The sequence below is a fragment of the Urocampus carinirostris genome, chromosome 1, assembly GCF_059441175.1.
Source record: "Urocampus carinirostris isolate Australia breed hairy pipefish chromosome 1, RoL_Ucar_1.0, whole genome shotgun sequence".
NCBI lineage: Eukaryota > Metazoa > Chordata > Actinopteri > Syngnathiformes > Syngnathidae > Urocampus > Urocampus carinirostris.
This window is the reverse complement of record NC_142349.1, coordinates 12,829,098-12,842,430: the sequence shown is the minus strand read 5'-3', so window position 1 is coordinate 12,842,430 and position 13,333 is coordinate 12,829,098. Positions and strand designations below refer to the sequence as shown.

The 13,333-nt window shown below is 40.7% G+C and overlaps 1 protein-coding gene across 11 annotated transcripts in view; it reads left to right on the top strand.

Moving 5' to 3' along the window:
- The window catches only part of LOC148373607 (receptor-type tyrosine-protein phosphatase F-like), a 317,971-nt gene extending 307,810 nt beyond the window's left edge, over window positions 1-10,161 (top strand). For all 11 annotated transcript variants that reach the window (XM_088327232.1, XM_088327216.1, XM_088327256.1 and 8 more), the window contains 4 exons: window positions 1,519-1,645; window positions 1,743-2,023; window positions 2,098-2,233; window positions 8,927-10,161. In XM_088327232.1, coding sequence (XP_088183358.1) covers window positions 1,519-1,645; window positions 1,743-2,023; window positions 2,098-2,233; window positions 8,927-8,995 — 613 coding nt within the window. In that variant the 3' untranslated portion in view covers window positions 8,996-10,161. The remainder of the gene's footprint in view (window positions 1-1,518; window positions 1,646-1,742; window positions 2,024-2,097; window positions 2,234-8,926) is intronic.
- The last annotated feature ends 3,172 nt before the right edge of the window (window positions 10,162-13,333 follow it).

Here is a 13,333-nt window from a genome sequence, read left to right as displayed (position 1 = left end):
AAGGATTTTAGTATATATGTTTTTCTAATTCATGTATTCAATTTACTGCAAAAGTGTCGCTTGTCTCATCTCATCAGCTGTACCGCTTATCCTTATTAGGGTCGCGGGGGGGCTGGAGCCCATCCCAACCATCTCCGGGCAGTGGGCAGGGGACACCCTGAACTGGTTGCCAGCCAATCGCAGGGCATGTACTCACTTGTTTCACATAAAAAGCTTTAATTCAATTCGGTGACATCAAAAGATGCAGACTTTTATATTTTCCACAATAACGCACTTGTGTGGGAAGTCTTTCACGCACTGTGACATTCACACTGCGGTGACGTATCCACAGCTGCCCTGGGGCAGAATGACGGACCACCACCAAATATTTGCACCATTCAAATCGCATTGCGAGCGGCACTCGGGGCAAGGTGTGTGAAGTGCGGCCACAATTTTTAATGTCATGCATCGTTTGAACTTACAATTCTAGTGGACATTTTAATTCAATTGGAACAGTTATTTTTGAAGTTATTGGGATTATTTTAGGGAGAGCCCAGTGCTTTTTTATCATTTGATTGGCAGAACGATAAAGCAATATATTAATCGTAGCAGAAAAAGAGAAAGCAGTGCTTTTTTATCATTTGATTGGCAGAACGATAAAGCAATATATTAATCGTAGCAGAAAAAGAGAAAGCAATGTATAAACTGTAAGATGTTTTATTGTCGTCACAGTTCACGGTTAACCGCCGGGGTCGTCGGGGCGCCAATGAGGACGCAACTCTGGACAGCTTTCTCTTCTGTTGACGGTCCCTGGGCTAGACGTGAACTGGCACCAGGCCATTCCTAAATGTTGTCGGCCCAGTTCTTTTTCTATCTTTCTCTCCTCCTGCCCCCTTAGACCGTTCTCTTGAGAATAATATTGGCCAGCCGTCAAAATCTTGTGACATGACCATAACATTGCAGTTTTCGTCTGCGCACAATTGACACCAGTTCTTCATAGGGTTCAATGTGCCCTCTGTTGGTGTCGTGCAATGTTTCATTTGTTACATGGGCTACGTAGCTGATGCCTAGAGATTTCCTGTAGCATCGCATCTCCATGACCTGAATTTTCTTACAGTCCAACCTTAACTTACAGCATAAATGAAGTCTACTTGCTGCTCCTTTGGAATAATAGCATCAAAGAATAGATGATGCTTTTTATGATAAAAGGTCCATGCAATCAGAAAGCTTGCAAATACTAACACTTATTCTATTGTTATGGGCTGTGGCGTGCGCTAAATCAGAACAGCAATACGTTCCATTGTATAGATAACACATATGATATGTGAAAATTCAGCGATTTTGAAAAAAATCATCTTAAAATTATATGAGAAAGACTTTCACACTGAATAAACCAACCATTTTGTTTATTGTCAATGTTATATTTTTACAGGTGAGGCTGTGCCTTGCCCGCCTCCTCTGGCTGCATGTCATTGAAATGCAAGATTATCTGCCTGCTGACATCCTTGTTCACATTTTGTGTTTTTGTGGTGCATGCAGACAGCAGAAGGCCTACCTGGCCACGCAAGGCCCGCTGGCAGAAACCACGGAGGACTTCTGGAGAATGTTGTGGGAGCACAACTCCACCATCGTTGTCATGCTCACCAAGCTACGGGAGATGGGACGGGTGAGGCTGAACATCCTCGTCTTCTTTGCTGCATTGTACTCTGAATCTTTGTTCCTCAACAGAAACCCGCATTTATATTGTGTTGTCGTCACAACAGGAGAAGTGCCACCAGTACTGGCCGGCCGAACGCTCGGCCCGCTACCAGTACTTTGTGGTGGACCCAATGGCAGAGTACAACATGCCGCAGTACATCCTTCGCGAGTTCAAAGTGACGGACGCCAGGGACGGGCAATCGCGGACCATACGCCAGTTCCAGTTCACCGACTGGCCCGAACAGGGCGTGCCCAAGACCGGGGAGGGCTTTATCGACTTCATCGGACAAGTGCACAAGACCAAGGAGCAGTTCGGACAGGACGGACCCATCACTGTGCACTGCAGGTAAGTCCGCCAGCCGCCAACTCCAAGACGAGGCGGCGACATGTCGGTCTGACGTCTTTGCTTCCATCCGCCAGCGCCGGAGTGGGTCGCACCGGAGTTTTCATCACGCTCAGTATTGTGCTGGAAAGGATGAGGTACGAGGGCGTGGTGGACCTCTTCCAGACAGTCAAGACCCTTCGCACCCAACGGCCCGCCATGGTGCAGACAGAGGTCAGCCCCTACCCTTTTGTCCTCTTTTTTTTCCACTTTTTATACCTCTAAATGTCTGAACCAGGGGTCGGGAACCTTTTTGACTCAAAGAGCCATAAAAGCAAAAAATATTAATTTTATTTTGGGAAAGAGCCACACCATATATTATGAGACAAATTTACTAAATTGCTAAACCCGCGCCCCAGACAAAAGCTTAGTCTTCAGCACATTTATTTTTGATGATTTGATAAAAATTATGAAAAGAGAATAATACCAGAGCCCGTGTCCCAAAATCAACAAACATACCACTTTAAACTTGTCTCTTTCTTGCAATTACTCAAGATCGGTTAAACTCATTTTGACCCTTTTTTTCATACATATTGGTTTCAAAACCAGATGTAAGCAGTTATTTTGTAAAAACGTCACAACATTCTGCAAACAAGGAGCCTGATGTGCTTATCTATGGCGCAGACGGCGTAGGGCGAGAGATGGGAGGGAGTGCTTGCACTTTTTGCATAGCTCCACCCATCCCTCCAACTCACCCAATCAAAAAACTTTAAACTTTTGTTTTGGCGTATTTACAGTTTGTTCTGTGGATTCATTATAAGGTATCTGAACACTGAAGACAGATAATATAATGAGGTTTTATATAACGGATTCTTTAGCGTTGTACAGCCAATACGAGTTTTATTTTTTTATTTTTTTTGTGACACCTTGACTGTAAAATGTAGTGAAAAACGTGCCCTATATATTCTGCGAAGTACCGCTCCATTGTTAGCTTTGGTTTGGCTTTGCGTGTATCTGAACAGAATTGGTAGCTTACGTTTTGGACGAGATGGAGAAAATTTGCATGCAATCAAATTTGTCTCTGAGCCACAGGTACTCATAGAAAGAGCCATATATGGCTCGCGAGCCATAGGTTCCCGACCCCTGGTCTAAACAGTGCTTTCCATTAACACAACGGCTCTTAGCTTGAAAAATCTTGGTGACGTGATCACACGATTTTGGTCACCATGGCGATTGCGTTTCTGTGGACATGCAAGAAACATTTGCCCCTCTTCCCTGACGCTAACAATGGGACTTGGTCATTCGCTACTCTGACTACACTGCTTCACTATGCCTTTACTCGCCTCCACACTATCGGTGGATAACAGGAAGCAAGACTAGGAAGTGGGGACTTTCTTGATGTGTGGACAAGGATCTGATCAATGCCACTCCTGCCATCTATGGCTGATTTTTCATTCTCAAATCCCTCCCAAAGGCTTAATACTTACTGATCAGCAGTGTCAACCCCTTTATAATCGTTTTTTAAAACAAAAAAATAAAAAACATTTTTATTTACTGGCACTCAGGGACAAAATGCTTCTGAAAACATGTCTGTATGGTATGGCACAGAATGAGTTAAAAACGCCGATCACTTTAAAGAAAAAAAAAATTCGACCACTTTTTAAATTTGAAAAAAAAATAATCTTAATTTAGTCTACGGCTGCTTTTTTTTGAAGCGAAACTAAGTCTTTGTGTGAGAATAAATCGCTCCGATGATAGCATTAGATTTAGTAAAGGTTTGCCACTTTCAGTTTTAAAAAAGCCCTATGTTTTGTTTTGTGCATAAAAATATAGTGCACGATTGTGCACGGGTTAAAGGTTAGCATTTATGAGTAGACGAAACCATCCTTCTGTTACATAGTGGAAATTTTTGTCTTTGAATTCCTAGCCATGCAAAAAGTTGAGATGGCAAGGAGAGAATTTGTACAACAAAGTAAATGACGTGCTCAGAAATTTCTTAAACATGTTCTCTAAAAGAAACCATGATTATTTTACCACTGAAAACAAAATGAAATGATTTGCATTTATATAGCGCTTTTCAAGTCAATGACTTCCCAAAGCGCTTTACAATGTGCTCCACATTTCCCAATAGCGGCCTTGCAGCCATGTAAGGCGCTAACCTGCTTATTGGGGGTATTAGGGGTTCAGTGTCTTACCCAAGGACACTTCGACATGTAACACGGACGAGCCGGGATTCGAACTGGGATCCCTTGATCCCAAGACGAGCGCTCTGCCTCCTGAGCTACTGCCGCCCACAAACAGTGGAGGGATTATTTTTCCCCCCTTGTGGAGAAAAATCGGTGGTCTCAGATTGAAATTACTTTATTGATCTGTCAGCATGAAAATGATAAGGATGAAAGGAGCCATAACAGAGGGACTGGTGACTCGCCTCTCTGATTTTCTCTATGGGTAAAATAAATTCTCTATCTGAGGGAAGGTGTTTGTTCGAGAAGATACGCTCTCAGAAATATTTTCCATAGTAAACGAGGAATAACTGGAATAGAACTCTTTTTTTGTTTGCTTTAGTTGGTGAAAAAAGCTCTATATTTTAGATGAACGGATTTATTTCTTCAGTGACAATGATGGGACAATATAGTTTTCCTTGCCCTCTTGTAGCTTTGAGACCAAGGGTTGCAATTACCTTTGAGACTTTATAATTAAGGGCTGTACAAATAAATGTGACTTAACTTTTAGGATTTACATGGAACACATGTTAGATCCAAGTTCAGGTTTTGGACTAATCAAAATGATCCCTTTACATGACCAGTGACGAGAATGACACCAGTATTCATTTCATTTAGGAATAAACCAATTGGAAGGGAGGAAGCACAAGTGACAGCATCATGCAAATAGTCGCCGTTTCCGATTGTTCCTTTTGACACAAAATAAAAGAAAATTCAATCAAAGGGTGCATTTACATCTGTTTACATTACTGAAAAGGGGCTGTTGCCAGTATTTTGGTTATGTAAAACCATTTAAATGCACTATGAAATTTAACTATAGTCTTGTAAGTAGTGTGGTTGAAATGGTTACGTTGGTCTTTCATTTTTCGATTATTCATGTGTGCATTCGTGCATTCGAATGGTCAATTTGCTATTTTCCCCATCAGGGTTTTTTTCCCTCATTAGTGCCGCAATGAAGTGTGGACTTGAAGTACATATTATATTGTATGTTATTAGTTTTATGACAGAGGCCATAGGCTAGTAAAAAATTGATGATGGGCCGGATCTGGACTTTGGACATGCCTGGTTTAAGGTGTTAGCCGGAGTTGGCATGTATTATCCATTTCCATACTAGACTATTACACCAGGGCAGGGTAAAGGAATACACGTTTTTTTTTTGTTTTATCTTAGGCCTTACCAAAGAAAAAAAATTACTATTAGTTAAGTCGAATGGGTTAACAAGAACAATTCTGCTGATGAAAGGAGAAACTCAACCCCCTTGATTGGACTATTAGCAGTCAGAATAAAACCATATTTGACTATATGTCCTTTTTTCATACCCTTACAAAAAACAAATATCGACAACGTTACTGGACTATTCCCTGAATGGAAAAAATGAAATAAAAATGAAATGATTTACATTTATATAGCGCTTTACACTGTGCTTCACATTTCCCACTAGCGGCCGTGCAGCCATGTTAGGCGCTAACCTGCTTATTGGGGGCAATAGGGGTTCAGGGTCTTACCCAAGGACACTTCGACATGTAACACTGAATGTTACTAGTAAGATATTCCATTTGAAGATGATAAATCAAAAAATAGAGCCCCCTGTTTGAGGCTCGGCATTTATTTCACGCAATGCCACTATTTTCAGGCAGCAAAAATGGTTACCTATTTTCTAAAGATCTTTTCTGTTTGTAGACGCTTAATCAAAATCCACCTTTAAATGGTTACTTAGGGCAAATGTATTGATATTACAGTGGTACTTCTTCATATGAGCTTAATTCGTTCCAGGGTTCTGCTCGTAGCTCGAATTGGTCTTGTAAGGAGATCATTTTCCTAAAATGTGAGTTTATTATGCACCATGGAGGCAGTCGGTGTAACTGAAATGTGTGCGAGGAGTGACGGAGATCGCCGTCCTGTCAACTTATAGGTTTTCCCGATATTTGATGTTTTTGTTTTCTCATTACAAGTTGTGTATGCTGTATAACAATTTATATAGAGGAAAAACAAAATTTCATTTTTGCCCAATTTTGGCTCTAATCTGGATCGTCTCGGGCACTGGTAGCAGACAACAATGTCATTGTGTATTACTAATATTGTCATAGAACAGTATTCCATATTCTTTCTTGCTGTGAGTAAATAGGAGCCGGGTTGTGTTTGTAAGGTTTATAATCGCTCAAAAAGGAGGATTTTCAATCATTAATAAGGAGTGCAATTGGCAAAGATTGACAAGTATGAGTTTGAAGGACTGCTTATACGTAAGCACTTACTGTACACTTAAACGTAATGTCACTGTAAATATAAATTAATGTACACACAAACAAATTTTACAGCACAATTTTGTTTTTGCGTGTAGCAGTTTGCATGTGCAAACTGCTACACGCTGATGCTTGCGGTCATAAGTGGTAAGGGGTGTCTAGTGGTAGCCTCTGGGACAGCTTGTAGCTTGGATTTTATATTTCAGTCCCCAAAAAAACTCAGATTTAGAAATTCCCAGGTTTAGAAGTGCTCGTATAAAGAGGTACCACTGTATTTGCAAGGAAAGGTCTTTGGTTTTTGACCGTATCAGACTGTTGTTCTTGATATGTTAGTGTAAAATACATAAATGAATGTGAACAAATGGCCTGTGTTTAAGCAGAGGTGTTTATTTTTCACCCAAGGCATCTATTTTGGGAAAACATTCTGCATTTCTTGAGATATTGACCACAGTAATTTTCAATAGGCTATTACATGGCATTTTTTTGTACTATTCATCACACAGCTTTATATATGTGGTGGTAAAGCAATTTGAACCAGCAATCCGTCTTTTTATAGAGGGGATAAAATCATCTATATAAGAGGCAGACAATAATTGTGAGCATGAGAGTGAAGGCGAGAGGCCGTTTGACAAGTAAATCATACTTGCTTTCCATACAACATCATACTCTCACACGTGCACAACTACACTCTCATGCAAACACTATGATTTCACTCACATGCTACTATACTCTCACACATAGCACCACTATACTCCCAGACACACACTACTATAAATTCTCTCACACACTATTGTACTCTCACACGCATAACTACACTACCACGCGCACAAAACTATAGAGCTCACACACACTGCTATTCTTTTTCACCCATCTTTGAAATTGGTAATACAATGGGGTTTTTTTTTTAGACCAAGCACATGGGGAAAAAATATGGAATCATGACAAACAGACAAAGAACATATCAGTAGTATTTAGTTGCAGCACCTTTGACTTTTATGACAGCCTTCAGTCTCCAAGCCATGGACTTAATGAGTGACACTATTTTTCATCAATCTAGAGCAAACTCTCTTTGACTGTTGCTGCCAGATCATCTTTGCAGGTCGGAGCCTTGCTGTGGACCTTTTTTTTTCCACCACAGGTTTTTAATTGGTTTGAGATCTGGGCTATTAGCAGGCCATGAAATTGATTGGATTTGTCTTTCTCCAAGCAATGGTTTTACAGTTTTTACTCTGTGGTATGATGGATGGTCGCCTTGGAAAATGAGCTCATCATCTCCAAACATTTCTTCAATTGCTGGAGTAAAAAACCTGTCCAAAATGTCAATGGAAACTTGTGCATTTATCGCAGATTTGAGCACAGTGCCTTTGCCTGACATGCAGCCCCATATTATTAAGAATTGTGGGAATTTCGATGTTTAGTTTAGACAATCCTATTTGTAAATCTCACTGGAACAGCACCAAACAAAAGTTCCAGCAACATCACCTTGTCCAATGCAGATTAGTGACTCATTACTGAAGATAACTTTTATCCAGTCATCATCAGTCCATGATTTCCTCTCCTTATCCCATTGCAGTCTTGTTCTTTTGTGTTCAAGCAACAACAATGGTTTTCTGTTAGCATTCCTATATAAGAGGCCCCTTTCCTTTAGGCGATTTTGCTCGGTTTTTTGTTGTGACTCCAACTTTCTCCCGTTTCTTCATTTGTCTTGTTGTGCATTTTCTGTTTTCAAAACATATCGCCTTTAGTTGTTTGTCTTGACGCCTACATGTCTTGCTTGACCTACCAGTACGCTTGACTTTAACAACCTTCCCATGCTGTTTGTACTTGGTCCAAAAATTTGTATATAACTGACGGTGATCAGCCCACAACTTTGGCAACCATACGAGTAGAGTTACCTTCTTCAAGATGTTTGACAATCATGTTTTTGGTCTCAAGAGGCATCTCTCTTGTTGGAGCAATGATTCTTGCCAATCCACTTAGTCCAGGAACCCTCCCTGGTGTGATAACAGCACTGTTTTTAACTGCTGATTAACAAGCAGACTTAATCCAAGCCAGGTTCCCAATTAAGGAAAGGAAATTGACTGGGTGTTTTCTACTCAAAATGCACTGAATCCATACCTATTTCCCTGCACTTGCTTTATAAAAACAACATTTACTGACCATTGCAATGTTTTCTTTTAGTGTGTCTGAATGCCAATATGTTGCACTTTGGCATGACGTTAAGATTCCATCATGTTTGTGATCTAAGTTCTTTCTACAGAATAAAATGTCTGAGTGAGGGCTTGCCCAAGACTGGTTATTCCATACTTTTTGCTAGAGGTTGTATAGTAGTGTTTGTGCATAGACATGACTGTGTCTGGATGAGTGTTTAGTTGGGCCATTATGAGAGTATGTCGTTATATGTGAGCGCAAGTATGAATTACTTCTCAAACAGACTCTCATACGTACGTATATGTGTGTTTCAGGACCAGTACCAGCTGTGCTACCGGGCGGCTCTGGAATACCTGGGGAGCTTCGACCACTATGCAACGTAACCCCCAGTGGCAAGGTTCGAGCCCCTCAGGAGTGTGCCAAGTGTCTCATCTCAGCCACCAGACACCTAAAAAAAAAAAAAAACTGACATCACTCAAGCTTGTCGCTTTACGGGGAGGCGTCAAGGACAGAACCAACCATGTGACTTTTCTTTGTTGTCGTTCAGTGCTTAAGTCTTGTACAGTCGACAGCGCCACATGTCCCCGTTTAGCGGTACCACTACTCGATTTTACAACACTTATTTACATTTAATGTTTAGTCTCCATTTTGTAATCATTTTTTTAACATTGTGTCTTAATACAGCTTCAGTGCTTTGTTTTCGCTATATTTTCTTTCTTCTTTTTTTTTATATTAATGTTCTGAAAAAAGAAGGGGTAAAGGGTGCATTTTAGCACACAGAAGCTAGATGCTAATCTCTGATTGGTTGCTCATTTGCGTTGTTGATGTTGTGTGCTCAGGATTTGGTCAGGGTGACGACAGCAATGAAAAAAAGACGACAAAAAAACTGCCTTTTCACTCCCTGTTTCCTTGAGAATGAGCACAAAGCGACTCATGCTAAGCTAAGGCTTAGCTAAGGCTAATGACAACAACCGTGCGTGCGTGTATATTAAAGCAAAGCACATGACTTTTTTTGTGTTCTTCTGCAAAAAGGCCTTTGTACAGAATGGACCATTCCTCCCGGACGTGACACATAAACACAATCGATCTTATTTTATACAGAAATAGAACTATAAATACAAATCTATATATATACATATATATACATAGATATATGATTATATATATGTACAATGATGCGTAGGTGCACACACAGCTTGTTGTCAAGAGACGCCGTATGTTCTGTTCCATCCACCAAAAAAAATGGACATAATGAAGCACAACACCCCTTTCCCGGTAGCCACATGCATACCCGACGCCAAAGCGGCCAACATAAGCACACGCGCCTAAAGTGGCCGTTGCGGGTGAAAAGAGGGGAGGGGGTGACTGTTCATTTGTGAATGCATCGTGCTGTTCGGGGTTCCACCTGTTGTGCACACACACACATCTCTTTTTCTATTTGTTGATAAAGAACTGGAATTTCAAAAGAAAACCTGTTACCGAATGAACACTCGAGTTGTGAGAAAAAAAACCTTGGTGTTAATAAAGATACATAATTGGGTTTTTTTCTACAAAATGTCTGTTTGACTTCTTCATTGCACAAGTGACGGATTTATTGCTTTAAATCTGGGTCATCCACAGTCTTTCCGCCTGCCTGGATCCCCAAATGGTTTCAGTACGCGTTTATTTAAGTGCTACTAACTCATTTGCTGCCAAAAATGTCAAAGAACCATTTTAGCCAGGCAACCATAGATGGCTATAGACGTCAATGATCCAATTTAGCCAAGCTGTCAGTGAGTGAGTAAACGGATTCAATGTAAAAGAACAGTGTGTACTATTGGACCATCCGATGTTGCTGTATTCTGCAGTGCAACTGAAAAGGAGTACCAAAAAGCACAATGAAGAATACAAACTAGAGACTCAAAGTGACCATAAAGCTCATGTTTCTTTCTTGCCCAGCCTTTAGCTATTTTTTTGTTTTTAGGGTAGCTGTAGCAGCCAGACAATAAGATAATTATGTCAGCCTTCTCTAGATGAGGCTCGTGTTATGTAAAATGCAAATTTCTCAACTTATGAGTATTTAAATAAATAATCTTCAAATTATATATATATATGATCACGTTTGCTTATTTTTTAAATCATTATTATTTTTATTTAATGAACGCAGTTATTTTTACCACTAGGTGGTGCTAAACAATACACACTGTCCCTTTAAAAACATTCATAGTCACGTTTGGTCAATTATTGTTCTTAAAAGAAGCTTTTCTGAATAGGGGAGACGTGACCTCTAAACAAGGTTATTGAGGAAAGCGCTCCTTTATGCAGATGTCACTCAACATATTGGAATAAGAAGACACGGCAGGGGGCGACAAAGGATCTCGAAACGTGTTTCTCAACGAGTGGGTCACGTCCCAAAAGTGGGTCGCGGTCACACCCCAGACAAAGGCCAGTCAAGATCGTTTACACATGTTGAGCATGGCCAAACGCGGATACAGCAAACAATGTATAAGATATGGATTATATTTTCTTGAAGACGAAGCCACCAAAAAGTGTTTTGGAATTTATTGAAAATGCTGCTGACTCAGCATTCAAGTATTATATGTATTTATTTTTCGAAATGTGAATATGTTCTACTATCAGGAGTTTAAACTGCGCAATCCTCCAATGCATATGAAAAGTGGATTTTTTTTACGTAAGGTGTGATGGTGGGTCTAGAAGTCAAACCAGCCAAGAACCAATTTTCCATTTGTTCTCCAGTGCTTTGGAATGCCCTCAGCTATCAAAGTATTTAACTCAGTTGATGTGTTCAGATCCCCATTTAAGATTGATTTTACATTCATTCCTGTGGGTGTTGTTCTTGTTGCAACCTTTTTTTTTCTGTTTTGTTTTTCTTCTCCCTTCACGGCGCGCAACCCCATGTCGCGAAGGTTCAGGGCTCAAGTACAGCTATTGCAGCCTCCCTGTGTGGAGTTTGCATGTTCTCCACATGCCTCCAAGTTTCTTCCACATTCTTAAAAATATGCATATCAGGTTAATTGGCAAGTTCAAATTGTCCCTAGTATAAATGAGCAAGTGAGTTGTCTGTCTCTGTGTGCCCTGCAACTGTCTGGCAACCAGTTGAGGGTGTCCCCTGCCCACTGCCTGAGAACAGCTGGGATGGGCTCCAGCACCCCCGCAACCCTAGTGAGGATAAGCGGTGCAGATAATGGATGGATGGGTGTTTACCTCAACATATTTAAACATATTTTTGTTACATTTATTTCAATTACATAAAACATGTTAAATAGCGGCACGGCGGATGGGTGGTTAACACTCAGCCCCACGGTGCGCAGGTTCAGGGTTTCAATCCAGCTACCGCAGCCTCCCCGTGTGGAGTTTGCATGTTCTCCCCGTGCCTGTGTGGGTTTCCTCCCACATTCCCAAAAACATGCAATTGTCTCTAGGAATAAATGAGCGAGTGAGTTGACCATCTCCGTGTACCCTGCGACTGCCTGGAGACCAGTCGATGGGCTCCAGCATCGCTGTGACCCTACTGAGGATAAGCGGTACAGATAATGGATGGATGGATGTTTATTAGCTTTCCTGTTCATAAATGATAATTGAATAAGGCAAGATTTGCTTTTGTGTTTTGTCAATGTATTGCATGCATCCTTAACCTTAAAGTGTATCCACAATCTGCATTACCTTTATTTATATATATACATATATATATATATATATATATATATATATATTTCTTTCCGTCTTTAAGGAATTTAGGTAGGCCTTTTCGGGCTTACTCATCCAAAAGAGCTTGATGAGTAGAAAAAACGTGCATCCATTTTTACATGTAGTTACTATGTTTAGCCAGAAGGTGGCAGCGTTTTGCATCACGATTTCAATGAAGTCAAATGTAAGCAAAGCACAAGTCTTCGTGCAAGCTGTGCGTGCTTGAAACCAAAACGCACAAATTACCATGTATATTTTTCTTTTCTGGTTTACCTTGAAACTGCACATCCAAGAGAAAAAAGGCCGATTGTTCCTCTTGGAAAGTCACGCTTGTTTAGACTGAGTTGTCATGCTTGTGTGTTGGAAGCTGCTGCTGCTTTCATTGGAGCTGCTAACGACACCTGACTGCGATGTTTATGTGCAAGCTGATTGAGGACTTCCTTCAGATTCCCACCAGGAACTCAACAAGGACCCATGTTCCAATGTTTTGCATGTTTAAGTACTTTTCTTTGTTCTTTTCCTTTCTGCCTTTGTATAGGGAGCATGTCTCGCTGATGTAATCCAAACCGCGGCCTGCGAACTGTTTTGCTAGTCTCTCCCTGCTCCATGTAGGGATTAGCGGCTGCTGCTCTTTTCTTGTTTTATTCTTCCTAATAGAGACATCTGTGATCCATATGAGAGACCCTCCTCGTGGTGGCGGTTTCATTTTCAAGGGCCTAAAAACGGGTCTTGGCGGGCATGGATTGCCAGGAATCAGGCCTTTAGGTTGAACAAGGCCTTGGTGTGTCAAGTCTTTGAGGTCATACTTGTCAACCTCAGATCATTTCTTCCCCCTATTAATGATTAGAATTCCACTTGTCAGGTGTGTGATGCAATGCGTATTGGACAATGTGATATTCTTAAATTCTGAACGAAAGATTTTTCCTAAGTAATTTAGGATCTACTAGTACCAGTATTCCTCAAATCAAATTTGTAAAGCACTATTTGGGCAAAAAATTGCCACTCAAAGTGCTATATAAAAACAGTCAATGTAC